The sequence below is a fragment of the Xylocopa sonorina genome, chromosome 9, assembly GCF_050948175.1.
Source record: "Xylocopa sonorina isolate GNS202 chromosome 9, iyXylSono1_principal, whole genome shotgun sequence".
Classification (NCBI taxonomy): Eukaryota; Metazoa; Arthropoda; class Insecta; order Hymenoptera; family Apidae; genus Xylocopa; species Xylocopa sonorina.
Window position 1 is genome coordinate 9,572,395 of NC_135201.1, and position 12,963 is coordinate 9,585,357.

At 36.2% G+C, this 12,963-nt stretch overlaps 3 protein-coding genes across 4 annotated transcripts; 1 reads left to right on the plus strand and 2 right to left on the minus strand.

The window, feature by feature from the left end:
* Positions 1-435: 435 nt before the first annotated feature.
* Positions 436-3,770, minus strand: LOC143427645 (uncharacterized). 2 transcript variants are annotated; one of them, XM_076901936.1, is made up of 5 exons: positions 3,614-3,770; positions 2,228-2,561; positions 1,957-2,146; positions 1,321-1,875; positions 436-1,242 (listed from the first exon to the last, which is right to left on the minus strand). In XM_076901936.1, coding segments are annotated over exons 2-5 (927 nt in total). In that variant the 5' UTR covers positions 2,230-2,561; positions 3,614-3,770; the 3' UTR covers positions 436-1,062. The 2 variants fall into 2 exon arrangements, with proteins under 2 accessions (XP_076758051.1, XP_076758052.1); XM_076901937.1 differs by lacking the exon at positions 3,614-3,770 and adding an exon at positions 2,791-2,928.
* A 3,323-nt stretch (positions 3,771-7,093) lies between these two features.
* Positions 7,094-11,923, plus strand: Anchor (integral membrane protein GPR155 homolog anchor). Its single transcript, XM_076900285.1, has 13 exons — positions 7,094-7,151; positions 7,526-7,698; positions 7,776-7,903; positions 7,984-8,273; positions 8,339-9,153; positions 9,255-9,322; positions 9,403-9,549; positions 9,625-9,764; positions 9,840-10,002; positions 10,074-10,236; positions 10,297-10,483; positions 10,568-10,920; positions 11,626-11,923. Exons 3-12 carry the CDS (start codon positions 7,803-7,805, stop codon positions 10,879-10,881), a joined length of 2,388 nt encoding a protein of 795 aa, XP_076756400.1. The 5' UTR covers positions 7,094-7,151; positions 7,526-7,698; positions 7,776-7,802; the 3' UTR covers positions 10,882-10,920; positions 11,626-11,923.
* Positions 11,483-12,934, minus strand: Elp5 (Elongator complex protein 5). Its single transcript, XM_076900286.1, has 2 exons — positions 12,623-12,934; positions 11,483-12,467 (listed from the first exon to the last, which is right to left on the minus strand). The coding sequence occupies exons 1-2, from the start codon at positions 12,681-12,683 to the stop codon at positions 11,662-11,664; spliced, it is 867 nt and encodes a 288-aa protein (XP_076756401.1). The 5' UTR covers positions 12,684-12,934; the 3' UTR covers positions 11,483-11,661.
* Positions 12,935-12,963: the final 29 nt, after the last annotated feature.

Consider the following 12,963-nt stretch of genomic DNA (forward strand, 5'->3'; position numbering starts at 1 on the left):
GTTATACTGCAGTCATTTTCCACTTTACATATAGACTTACTATTTCTTAGAATCTTTATGGACAAATAAAATGTTATGTAGAAATTCTACAAAATAATGTATATCAACATACATAAAAAGTATAAGAGTAAGAATGTCAGAAAATACGCATTTTGTTTCGAATGTTTGTAGGTGATTAAAAAAGGAAGGAGAATTGTTGATTGTTTCCCGTGAAATTTAATTTACTAGTAAAAAATAATGTAGTTAATTTGTGTGTAGTCGGAAAGTTATTAAAGTATTATTTTTTTAGCTTTTCACATATTTAACCATTGTAAAAGATACTCTGTTTCAAACACTGTATTTAAACAAGATTTAATTTTAATTATATTTTTAATATTAAGAACGCATTCGAACTTAGAAATGTGCTTAAGATTACATTCACAATGCCAAACAAAATTGAACATATTTTGGAGTAGTGTATTTATCAATAAATGTACAATTTAATGTAATAATTTTCGTCATTGTTTATTAAAATAAAAATTATAGATTTGGCATAACTTAACCCACTTTTTATGTTAAAAACAAAAAAAAATATCATTAAACGTAAGTCATCCCTAGTACCATCATTTTTTGTAATTTTTTTTCAACGTAAGCAAGAAACACCCTCTATTCTTATCCAGCACTGTTTCAATGAAAATATTATCAAATTTCCTAAGATTTGAAAACGATCTACGATTAAATACTTGTATAAGTAGTAATAAAGAATGATGTGTGTGTGTATATATAAATAGTATGCTATTACTGAATCCTAAAAATATAATTCGCAAAAAAAAATCATTAATACGTCATGTTAACATTTTCATTGAACTGTTATTAACAATGCATAAAATACGATATATATTTATTAAGAGCCGTTAAAAAATATTATACCCTATCTCGTAACAAGAATAAAATTAATGTTTGTAGTACATAGTAAAGCATTAACATGATTGTTAACGAAACGAAAAGAAAGTAAGAGGAAAGCCGGCAAAAGAAATGATACAATATATGTTGTCTGCACCACACAGGGCAGATTGACTTCTGTTAATTATCCTCCGCTAAGGTGTTGATTCTTGCGTTAATAGCCAGGAGTTGAGCCACAAAGGCCGAGTCACTCATAACCGTAGCAAGAGCGGACACTAGGTCTTCTAAAGTATCTTGCGGGAGACCTAACTGTCGGGCACATTCAGCAATAATTTCTTTCTCCTCGGCACCGGGATTTATCTGAGAATATATATTTCATTTTACTTATTTGTTATTACTTACTACCGTAAATCAAGCGATAATCTGTATAAAACATACTTTTGGTGAACTGCAGAATTTGTTAAATGCCATTTTAACTCTTTTTTTCCCATTATTAGTTTGGTAGAAAATTGTAAAAGTTTGCCCATTGTTCATATCTAGCACAACAGGGAAATATATACCAGCTGTAACATGACCCTTAGTATCTCTCGCTAGGAGACTCCTGAAGTTATAAACTAAATTTCTGCGTTCCGTAACATCTATGGCAGTTAAATAAGGCCTTGCCACGTATATAAGAGCAACTTGTGTTCTTTCGAAGGTACCAGAACGAGTTTTCCTCTCGTGCCATTCAACGTAATCAGGATCATTAGCGCATAGAAAGTAATTGTACTCTTTTTTACAATCTGGCTCGTCAGACTGGATGAACCAGCCTGTATGTGGGTATAACTTATCCTCCATCACAGTAATTACCCGAGCTACGTGATATCCAGGATCAAGGAGCATAATTCCTCTTCGTCCGTTAATTTCGATTTTCAGGCACACTAGTACATGTTCCTTCTCCCCGCTGTCTGCAGCGGGTGGTCCACCGACATAATTAGCCACATTGTCGATCGTCTACGATAAAAAAATAAATAAATTCATATCAAATTTGTTATCGCAAGTAACAAATTTGTTTCCTTGTCTTTTTAAATTTACCTCCTCGCAGGACACTAAATAGAGGCCACTTGCTATACCAGGAAATCGTTTGTTTAAACCCCTTAAACGATATAGTAATTCAAATCCCAAACCCACGCAAGTGTGATGTTCACGTGTTATGAGCGGTTGATACTTGTGATAAAATCTATCCAACACGGTTTCACCACTTGCAACATAGTCCTTGTAGAACCTATCGATTGTAAAATAAGGATATATAGAGATTCGTTAGACGTATATTAATATATAAAAAAATGTATGTTCCGACAGTTACATAAGGAAATTTCCAATGGTGTCATAGCGATGCTCACGCAATAAATGTTGCGTTTCTAATTCAACGCTGCCTGCCAGTTCCTCATACTGCTCGACTGTTGAGACGGTCAGGGCTGGTGCCTCGTAATGGGCCCATACCGGCAAGGGTAGCGGCACACCCCTGATCCAGGGCCCGCGTGCCTGCCCCTGTGGCTGGCACCATATCTCTGCCGTCTCGAGTCAACTCGGCCATTCACTGCCCCAACGGCCCACTGTTGGCACAAAGCCATGCTCATCCCTGCAGCTGCTTATTGGCTCCACAGGGCTCTCTCCGTGTTTTATACTCTTCTCTCGCTCTGTAAATATGAAATTTCTTTAAGTTATTTGATACACTTTTAATAAACATTTTTTTCTTCGATAATTTCTTTCAATTAAATCGATTTCTATATAAGAAGAAGTTTTTAATTTCAGAAAAATAACACATTTTGCGTTCTAGATTTAGAAGAATAAGCTCCGCGTTTCTTCAATCGGTATAGCTCGAAAGCTGTTCAGAGTAATTCCGTATTTATTTACACACAGATTTACCATATGTCCATTGCTATTTAAGCACACGAATTAGCACGATCCCGTATGACAGAATTTGGGAAATAAATGCAGAAAAGCGGATCGGATTTGTCGTTGGCTTGGTGTCCAACATGGCGACAGTATATACGCATGGTGAATCAATACACGACCAAATAGATACGTAGCGTGCCACGTGTCTACTATGACTTTCGTCACAATGTTACCATTCGCGCTATCCACACTATTCTTCGAATACAAATTTCAGGAAAAAATCCTCTAACGTCCGCGAACCGTTGAATACTTTCGCGTGAAAATAAATCAGTCAAGTTCCTGGGCACTTAACAACTTTAGTAGCTGACCAAACATAAATTATTTAGTGTATAAAAAATAATTACGTAAGTCTAATAAACCATACTAATAAACCAGCGTGTATCAATATAACGATGAAACGAGGAGAAATCAAATTTTTAAATAACCTTTAACTCATAACGGTATCGCGTGCGCGTATTAAAATTCTAATGACAATCAAAACATTGGTGTTTACACTCGTACGATATTCGCTATTTCACTTATACGATCCACTGTCTGTATCGACGTGAATTGCTACGGTTCCGATTCGTTTCGTTATTAAATACGCTGACTCAAGTCGCAAATATGCGATGCTGGGAAGTGAAGGGCATTTCCCTCCTGAACTAGGGCACACAAGAAGCTTCAGGTACGCATATGCGAATTGTTTCCCATCAAATCGACGATTTCGTTCTCTAAACAGACCCAGTGGCGTTCGATTTCAGTTAGAACGCGAGCCGATAAAAGTAAAATGTGAAGATAAACCGTGGAAGCTTACCCATACAATGAGCGCACCAAACAAACAAAAACTTTCTCTCGTCGGGAGCTTGATACAATTCACACGTCCGAAGTCCAAGTAGAACTGGATGGTGGGACGTGCGCGGAAGATTATATACCTTTGGGCCTGTAACCCCCCACCCCACCGCCCACCAATCCTTTAACAGTTCAACACGTGACCGCAGCCCTCATGTAAAGTTTGAAGAAGACACGGTTACGTGAGCTTTCTTTTTTTATAAACATATTGAACAACAGATTTCTTTTTCCTTTTCTTCCTACAATAAACACGTTACATGATCGTTTTCTCGTGTTACAACTGATGATAACGCTCTACGATAACGTTCTTACGATAGCATTATTACATCTGTAAACGTAACAATTTAACATTTTTCTTGTAGATACGCGAGAAAATCTATTATTTCCAGTGGTTTCGTGTAAGATTTCAGTGTGACTGCTACGAGCACGCGAGGCGAATAAGAACGAAGTCCGTTACAGGGAAATCCATCCTCGACACGATTGGTCGGATGTATCGCGCCTTTGGAAATTATACCGTTCTCCAGCTGCTCGACCGTTCGAAGCCTTACGTCAGCTTCGCTTAACTCGAACGTCACGATAAATAATGACTGTGTTCTCTGGAACGCTAACATAATTAACAGGACTTCCAGGAACGGCCTGATCGCGTACGAAGCTAAGGATCGGTCCCCCTTCTTTATTCTTTCTTGCTTTTTCTCTCGCGATCGCCGCACACGTTTCTTTGTGGTCGCAGGCGCGCTATTTCAAACGACCTTCGATTGGAATTTTCGTGTCGCGAGGCGTTTTTCTGCGCGGAAATATTTTATCGGGATAGGACTGCGGTGTCATCAGTCGAGCGTTGTTTCAGTGAATCAGCTGACGTCACGAACAAGTCCGCCAGATATACGTGCACATTTATATTCAACCCAAATCCGTGTACACGTGCACATGTATTAATTAAAATACATAGTCATATCGTACGCCTGTTTATCGGCCACGTGATTATAATGTGATTCAATGTGTGCTTCGATGAAGCAAAATTACTACGCAGTTGTATTATTTGTTCGCGAAAATTGGAAGTAAACCAACTGTTATTGGCACAATTTATTGGCCATTGATTTAATCTCTCGGGTACGATAATTGTACGCACCTCGTTTGCATTCTCTCCTTTTTATTTCTGTACGTGCTGAACGTAAAGAGAAACTGCTCGATTGAATCTTAATGATTACTAAGTAGGAACTATACGGTTTTAGTTTTCCGCTACATTTTACATGACGAATTGTATTCGAAAGGTTTCTCATTATAAATGAGTCATGTATTTCCATGAATTTTCATGACCAAGCAGAAAATGTTAAGTACTATGAATTTTTTACGATACGCATACTACACATGTGCATATACTTATCTATAATTGACAGAAAGCAGATATTTTTTCTGACATTTTTACTTCAGCGCGTAGATACCACCTTAAAAATATTGATTAGCGGAATTGAACCAATTTGATAAGATGTTTGCCGAGTTCGGTTCCCTTTATATCGTTGGACAGTTTTATTGCGCAACATGCTCTAAGAATGTATGATTCATGGAGGTCAATGACGTAAAGGTATATTTTACCAGCTGCTAAAATGTTTTACATTGGTATACGAAACGTATGCGAATAAGCAAAAAATGAAGTCTGCTAATCCTTAAACGCTAATTATCGTACGAGTAAAAATAAATCTTCTCGTTTTACCTTTTCTATTATTATTATTTAACGTTAATTAAGATTAATGAACCTGTAGACAGTCGCTGTTGTCGCTAATATATTATCTGCGATGTATTGTATGTAAGTCTATACATATACAGGGTGATTCACTACTCGTCTGACAAATTTTTACAGCTGATACAACATCTGCGAAGCAACAAAACAATTCATATAAACCTAGGTCCGATTCGCAAAAACGAAACAGCAGTTTCACTCATATTATATTCATTGTACCTTCCAAACCGTAAACCCTACAATAAAATGACAAACAATATTGAAAACAGCAATAAACTTCTTATTACAATAGTCCCTACTTTACCTTGAAACTCGAAGACAGCTGGAGTAATAAACTTTCATTTCCTATTTAAGTAATTATCTTCAGACGTAGAGGGCAGCAAATTTCACAAAAACTTCTTTATTCACTAAGCTTTCTGCTGACATAATCAGTTTCTTATTCCGCCGCACGGAAGCAAAGAAATTTTTTGTAAAATGGTGAGAACTGCAGGTGAATTGTATATGCGTTCATAGTTCAGTTCAAATATTTAAAAAAATTTTTCGCAGTACTCGTGGCGCCATCTCTGTGAAAAGTGCTCAAACTGGTCGCACGGCGTTATCGACAGCGAAGTGAATTCAGCTGACTAGTGGCGCCATCTCTGTGAAAAGCGCTCAAACTGGTCGCACAGCGTTATCGACAGCGAAGCAAACTACTTACCGACCAGTGGCGCCATCTGTGTGGCGAGCGCAGAAACTATTCGATGAGTAGTTTCAGCAACTGCCACAGAGATGGCGCCACTAGTCGGTAAGTAGTTTACTTCACTGTCGATAACGCTGTGCGACCAGTTTCAGCGCTTTTCACAGAGATGGCGCCACGTGTGTCAAGAAAAATTTTTTAAATATTTGAACTGTAGCTATGAACACATATATAGTTGACCCGTAGTTTTCACTATTTCACAAAAAATTTCTTTACTTCCGTGCAGTGAAGTAAAAAACTGATTATATCATCAGAAAGCTTAGTAAATAAAGAAGTTTTTGCTGCTCTCCATGTCTAAAAATAATTAGTTAAATAGGAGATACAAGTTTGTTAGCTGCCTTCCAGGTCTAAAAATAATTAGTTAAATAGGAGATAAAAGTTGTGTTCAAAGTCTGTTACGACTATACTTTCGATAACCTCTTAATAATAATCCTGTGCTGTTACGTATTAACTGCACCGTTTAATTGATACAGAAAACTGAAAACATTTCGATAAAAAATTGATGCATAGCTGTCTTCCACCACATCCATCATATTTTGCACCTTATCGTAACAGCTGTTTATTCTTTAGAACTATCAAGTACAACGTGCAATTAACCATAATTTACGTAACGCGTAATTAAACACGAACTATCTTTCTCTTTTATTTATAGGTTTGTATAAGGTGTATCCAATCTTCTAATCGAAATATTCTTCGAATTTTCGTTCTCTTCGACAAGTTCAAATTTGTACACGCATCCGTACGTGACCAAACTGAATGGAATTAAGTGAAAGTCACCAGTTACTTTTACGTAACGCAGTAATTACATTCCCGATTAGACAATTTTATAATCACCGCATTACGTTTGCGTTTCTTTTGAAACGAGTTCGTTTAACGAGGCAATTGCTTCTGCATTTTTCAAACAAATTGTTTTGGTGCGAAACATGTCCGTCGCGCACGTGATAGGAACGTACGAATGAGATGACTCAACGAACGATATCGATGTGTGTATTGGAAATTGCTTGACACACGTAATGTGCAATAGAGTATCGTGTATGTTTTACCGATACGAATTTGCATAATATATTTCTCTTGCATTAAGTAGCATTGTATCGTTCGTAACATCCGCGAAAGTATTTATAGTGCAATTTTCACTTCCACTATGAATAAAGGATATGATGGATTGTCTGACGTGTTTGACGTAGTGTTATCATTTTTGCACGAGTAGAGTTATTATTCATACACACGCATGTTTCACAGTTTCTATTGACAGATTAAAAAAGAATTTATCATTTCCTCTATTAATTCTATAGTGTTTAGCGATTTTTTTTTTTACAGCGTTTTAACTTCTGACATTTATGTATTCGATCACCATGAACATATGGAAACTGTTATTTAAATAGATTATTTAAATTTGATTGTTTTAGATTGCAACAAAGGAATTACACAACGGAGGCAACGATGAACTTGATATGGGGTTAATTCTATGTAATATTATTTTGCATATTTGTCCACTTTGGGACAATGACAATGTTATATTAGAAAGATGACAATATTTATACTAGGAACAATTATAATCTAATTGTATAAACATTAAGAAGTAAATAAATCCAATGTATTTCTTTTAATACTTTATACGTGTACGTGTTCGGAGTGATTCAGCTTTTATATTTACAGCACTTCAAAGAACTATACTATTTAATCATGTCTCTATTGGAAGGAATTCAGATATCAACAATGAAAGTTGGACCAATGGATAATTTGTATTTAGCATTGATCCAATGCTTTGCTATCATATTATGCGGGTAAATTTTTTTCAATGACTTGATCCTTAATTATTTATTGTATACGAAAGTGTAGATGAATAATGCGTTTATTCTTTTAGATATATTGCGGGAAGATTCGAGATTATTTCTAAAATGGAAGCAAACGGTCTAAACACTTTTGTGGGGACGTTTGCTTTGCCTTCCTTAATTTTTATGTCACTGGCAAAGCTGGACTTTTCTTTAGTGAACTGGAAATTTCTTCTCGCCGTATTATTAGCTAAAAGTTGTATATTTTTCATTGTTCTTGGTGTATCTTTAGTCATTAAAAGACCATCGAACCCAGGTTGCGCAGCACTTTTTGCGATATTTACCACACAAAGTAACGATTTTGCTATTGGATATCCTATGAGTAAGTAGAGTACAAAACGTTATATTTCTATCTTTGATAATACTGATAATATTACATATTTTCAGTCGATGCACTATATGGGAATACACATCCCGAGTATGCTGCTTATCTGTATCTAATGGCACCTATATCACTGGCTATTTTAAACCCGATTGGTTTTGTATTATTAGAGATTGGCAAACGTTATAACGAAGATCACAGAAGTAGTTACAAAAACATGATCTTCTCTGTGATAAAGGGAATTGCATTGAATCCAGTACTTCTTATGACTGTTTTTGGTATAACAGGAAACATTGTTTTCAGTCATATGGTACCAGCTGCACTCGCAACTGTGCTCGAAGTATTTGGTAATGCTTTCTCAGCTACTGCTCTTTTCCTTTTGGGACTGATGATGGTTGGAAAGGTGCATAAATTGAAGGGTACAGCCCTTGTGATACCAGGAATATTGATATCAGTTAAACTACTGGTTCTCCCTCTGGTTATAAGAGAATCTATTATTTTGGTAAATGCTGGAGAAAATGCTACAGAGACACAGAATCTAAGTACATACGGATTTCTGTATGGTACCATCCCCACGGCACCAGCTTTATTTATTTTTACTCTTCGTTATAATCTTGAAATCGATTTGATCGCGTCAGCGATGGTTGCTTGTACGTTTTTGTCTGCTCCGTTAATGTTTGTATCAGCAAAATTAATCGACGCTGTTTCTGCTGGAGTCACCCCGACAAACTATGTACACCAGCTGAATTTATTTTCTTTTGACGTGAGCATCGCTTCGGTGACAGTTTGCATATGGTTGATAATCTGTTTTGTAGGATTCGGAAGGAAAAAATATAAATGCGTTACGCATAAATGCACACTTTCTATCGTAATCGCACAGGTTTGTACTCAGTTAAATATACTTAGGCCTTGTGTCAATTATAATTAGAGTATTCGTCTAAATACTATTAAATACTATAAATTGCAATGCTGTGATTGCAGCTGGCTACAGCTATAGGTGTTATAATTTGGACTAAACTAGATCCTGTTAAAGGCAGTTCATTTGTATGGTAATCTTTTTCAGTTTATTTTCATTCTTTAAATCAATTATATGCATATTATTATTACTACAACTGTAATTGTGTTGTAGGTATCTTCAGTTCATTTTAATTACTGTTGGAGTGTATGCAAGTCGTATGTGGACAATGGCAATAGCTGCAACCTTGCTATACCTAAGTTCCCGTTCTTTAGATTTTGTTCATAGTATTCAGAAATGGTTTTATCCTATTGGGTGGGGGTATGATGTTCAATTTACTTTTTTCTTTTACAATTCGTTATGAAAGAAAGCAGAGTCACAAGCATTTTTTTTTAGGATTCCACTTTTGATAGTTATTACAATGTGCAGCACAATGTCTCGAAAGGAAACTAAGCTTGAATTTAGAAATCCCAACTTCCAACTTGGTAGAACTCAAGCTGCAATTTCAATTTTTGTTCTGGTATTTTGTTTTATCGGTAAGTTTACAATAGGCAATACACGAAGGTAAATAAAATATCATATTTTTTTCACTGCACACTTTTTTGTTACAGTGACCATGGGCTGTTTGATCTTACAACAGATATATCAGCGTCGACATGTTTCGGAATCTAATTCTAATTTAATAGATAACGCCGAAAATTCTAATAACGATAATACTGGAAGACGCATAGTAGATGTCGAGGATCTTGTTTCTTCAACTTCTCCTATGCCAATGTAAGAAAACTTCAGAAAAATTACAAGTACTGAAACTTAGTTTGAATTAATTAATATCTCGGTGTTACTAGTATCGGTTGCGAATATGAAGGTGGTTGTCCGAACGGATTATGTAGAAACGAGAACGAAGTTGACGATTGCGAGCTGTATGTAGACATTGAAAATGCAAGAAAAGATCCACAGACTCTTCGACATCTTGTATTCGTTATACTACTTCTATGCTCTATGTTTATTGTGAGTATATAAAATGGTCATTTCTTGTAAGTTGTTTATATTACAAATCTTTTACGACAGGGCTTATCCATATCAATTGGAACACTAATAATGGAAGAATTGACTGGAGTTTACGCGGAATTGGCGTTTTTGGATGTTGCTCTGAATTTTGGCCAATCGCTAATCGCGTTTGCTATTTTTGGATTAGATGCTGGCCTTGGAAAGTTAGGATGTTGGTTGCAGAGAATGTGCCGTAAATGGCGCGCTGGTAGGATTACATTATTTTTATATTTACTGTTGTTATATAAACAATAGTGTACATCAAGTATGTAATATAATTTAATATTTGTAGAAACAGAATTACGGCTCCCCTCTGAAGATGCTTTAAGTCCCGAGGTGAAGGCTATTAGGGAAAATTTCAGCCGATGCCACTTAGCTGAATGTCGTGCTCGTATAGCTATATGTCGCAGACGCATGTTGAAGGTGTATAAAGGTGTTTTCACTGGGATTGATTTAGTTAATTGGCTACTCGAAGCCGGTATTGCGCAGAATAGAGAAGAAGCTGTTGAATATGGTCGTAGCTTATTAGAAAGTAGAGTATTGCAGCATATCGATGGTACTCATCATTTTTGCGACCAAAATTTACTTTACACATTTAATGCCTAAACAGAGAAGAGAAAGTAGAACGTCTCGATCAAATTCCGCGTAAGAGGATGTTATTTTTTTAATAATTTTATTTCTTAATTTATTTTTTAATGTACGTTTTACAAAATACTACAAAAATATGAGTTCCTTTGCACCGATCATATTTTTGTCGTGTTTGGTATCTTGTTTGTAATAGGTATTTTAAATTTTTAAGACGTATAATTATGTAGTATTTTTTAATTCATTTGAATTGTAAAATTATAGTGAATCAACGCTTGATATTTATTCTATGGAATTTTTTTCTACAATTGTGGCTGTGCTTTCTGTGTATCGTCTATGGATGATTCTAAATGGTATATATATTTTATGGTATAATCAAAATGCTTTAAAATACGGTGATACAGTAGTGATATATATGACAACTAACTGAACTGAATGCCAAAAAGTTTAATTCTATTTTTAAATATTAGTATTGTGCACAGTATCGTATCCTTTGTGAGAAATAATGTTCTAGAACATCTGTAGATTCTTACAGAACTGTTGCAACGGTTATACAATTATTGAATCGACATCGATAATTTTAAAGCAGATATACATTAATAAAATTTATATTTCTTGTATGTTTTTTTTAGAATTTTATTATAGGTAATTTTATTACAGCAACGTATTGATATCTACTATATAATAACAACATATTGTAAAATATAAAATAAAATAAATATCTGCTTGGAACATTAATATATACACATATATATATTTTTTTAGATATAATATTCTGCGAAATTTAAGTACACGAATAAATTAGAAACACAAGTCATCGTCTGGGTCTTCTTCGTCTATATCATCTATGTCCTCTGGTTGGTAATGAATCTTGGATGTATTTGTCGCATTTGTATTAACCGTGTAAGGTAACACCACTTCATTCCTCTGTTTCATTTCATTCTCGTTCATCTCTATCCTAAACGAAGACTCGATTCTTTGCTTATGATTTTCGCACACGGAATCCGGTTTCTTGCTCTGTTCAAATATTTCCGATTTGATCTCGTACGACGCGTTACTTTGATTCACTATCTCCTCTTGCCTTAAAACTCCTCCTCCTACCTTCCGATGTAAAAACTCTACCATATAACTAATGTTATTATTTATATTTGTTCCAGAGAATTTCTGTATCTTTACATAGGTGCTGCCCAGCGTTTTAATGCACGGTATCTTGTTCTGCACGAAATCTCGCCTGTAAATGCAAATCAGTTGCGGCACCTGTTTGCTCAGCTTCTCTAAGAACCACAAAGCCTTGGAGAGACCGACAAACAGAATCAAGGACGTCAAGCAATCGATGATCACTGTCGATTTAACGTTTACAGTTCTCAGGATGTGCTCCAAACTGTTGAAGTCGTTCTCGCAGATCGCGTTTATATCGAGCTCGTTGATGTCAACTGTATAGTAATCGTAAATATTCACGTTACTGGACGCGAACGGTTCAGGTTCGTTCTGGAACGAGGACTTCGGATCGGAGAACAACAGTAAATCGACCATACGATTCGGATCCTTGTCCTTCCACATTTCCAGCCATCCGGCGATCAACATTCTCGCGTACATCGCATCCACTCCTGAAACGAAATGCACACGCACGCAGTGTATTCATGAAATTTTTACGGATACGAATTTAACTGTACACCTAACGACAAGTAGAGCGTACAATTTTTCGGCGTCGTTCTCCGTTAACGACACACAATACCATCCCGTAAGCGTAATATAAACGCACCTTCGTCAAGGACGATTAATTTCGTCCCTTCTAACAACGGTAACATTCTTATAGACGTCATCGTGCGTAAACCGTGCAACTGTCGCGTTTACGAATAGATTTAGAGCTATCGAATCAACAATAACCACGCAGTTGATACGCGAATGGCGACGGGGATGCGTCGCATTAGAAACCGCGGAGAGGGATTTCAATCGAAGGTAAAACCAGTCGAAGAACCAGCTGCACGATCGTCGGTTACGCTCGTCTAACGGGGCACGTTCGTCGCTGTGTGTCGAGTAGCGGGTAAATCGGCACGTTCGACCTTGGGCTCGGTATGTTTTCAATTTTTGGTCCTTATCGCG

Bases quoted from the DNA above. Each gene is read 5' to 3' on its own strand.
- LOC143427645 (XM_076901936.1), bottom strand. The intron at 1,876-1,956 runs GTAAATTTAAAA...TTTTTATCGTAG, and splicing joins ATTTAGTGTCCTGCGAGGAG to ACGATCGACAATGTGGCTAA. The intron at 1,243-1,320 runs GTATGTTTTATA...ATATATTCTCAG, and splicing joins AATTCTGCAGTTCACCAAAA to ATAAATCCCGGTGCCGAGGA.
- Anchor (XM_076900285.1), top strand. From the start codon at position 7,803: ATGTCTCTATTGGAAGGAATTCAGATATCAACAATGAAAGTTGGACCA. The intron at 9,154-9,254 runs GTTTGTACTCAG...CTGTGATTGCAG, and splicing joins TTTCTATCGTAATCGCACAG to CTGGCTACAGCTATAGGTGT. The intron at 10,237-10,296 runs GTGAGTATATAA...CTTTTACGACAG, and splicing joins TTCTATGCTCTATGTTTATT to GGCTTATCCATATCAATTGG.
- Elp5 (XM_076900286.1), bottom strand. From the start codon at position 12,683: ATGACGTCTATAAGAATGTTACCGTTGTTAGAAGGGACGAAATTAATC. The intron at 12,468-12,622 runs GTGCGTTTATAT...ATTTCGTTTCAG, and splicing joins ATTAATCGTCCTTGACGAAG to GAGTGGATGCGATGTACGCG.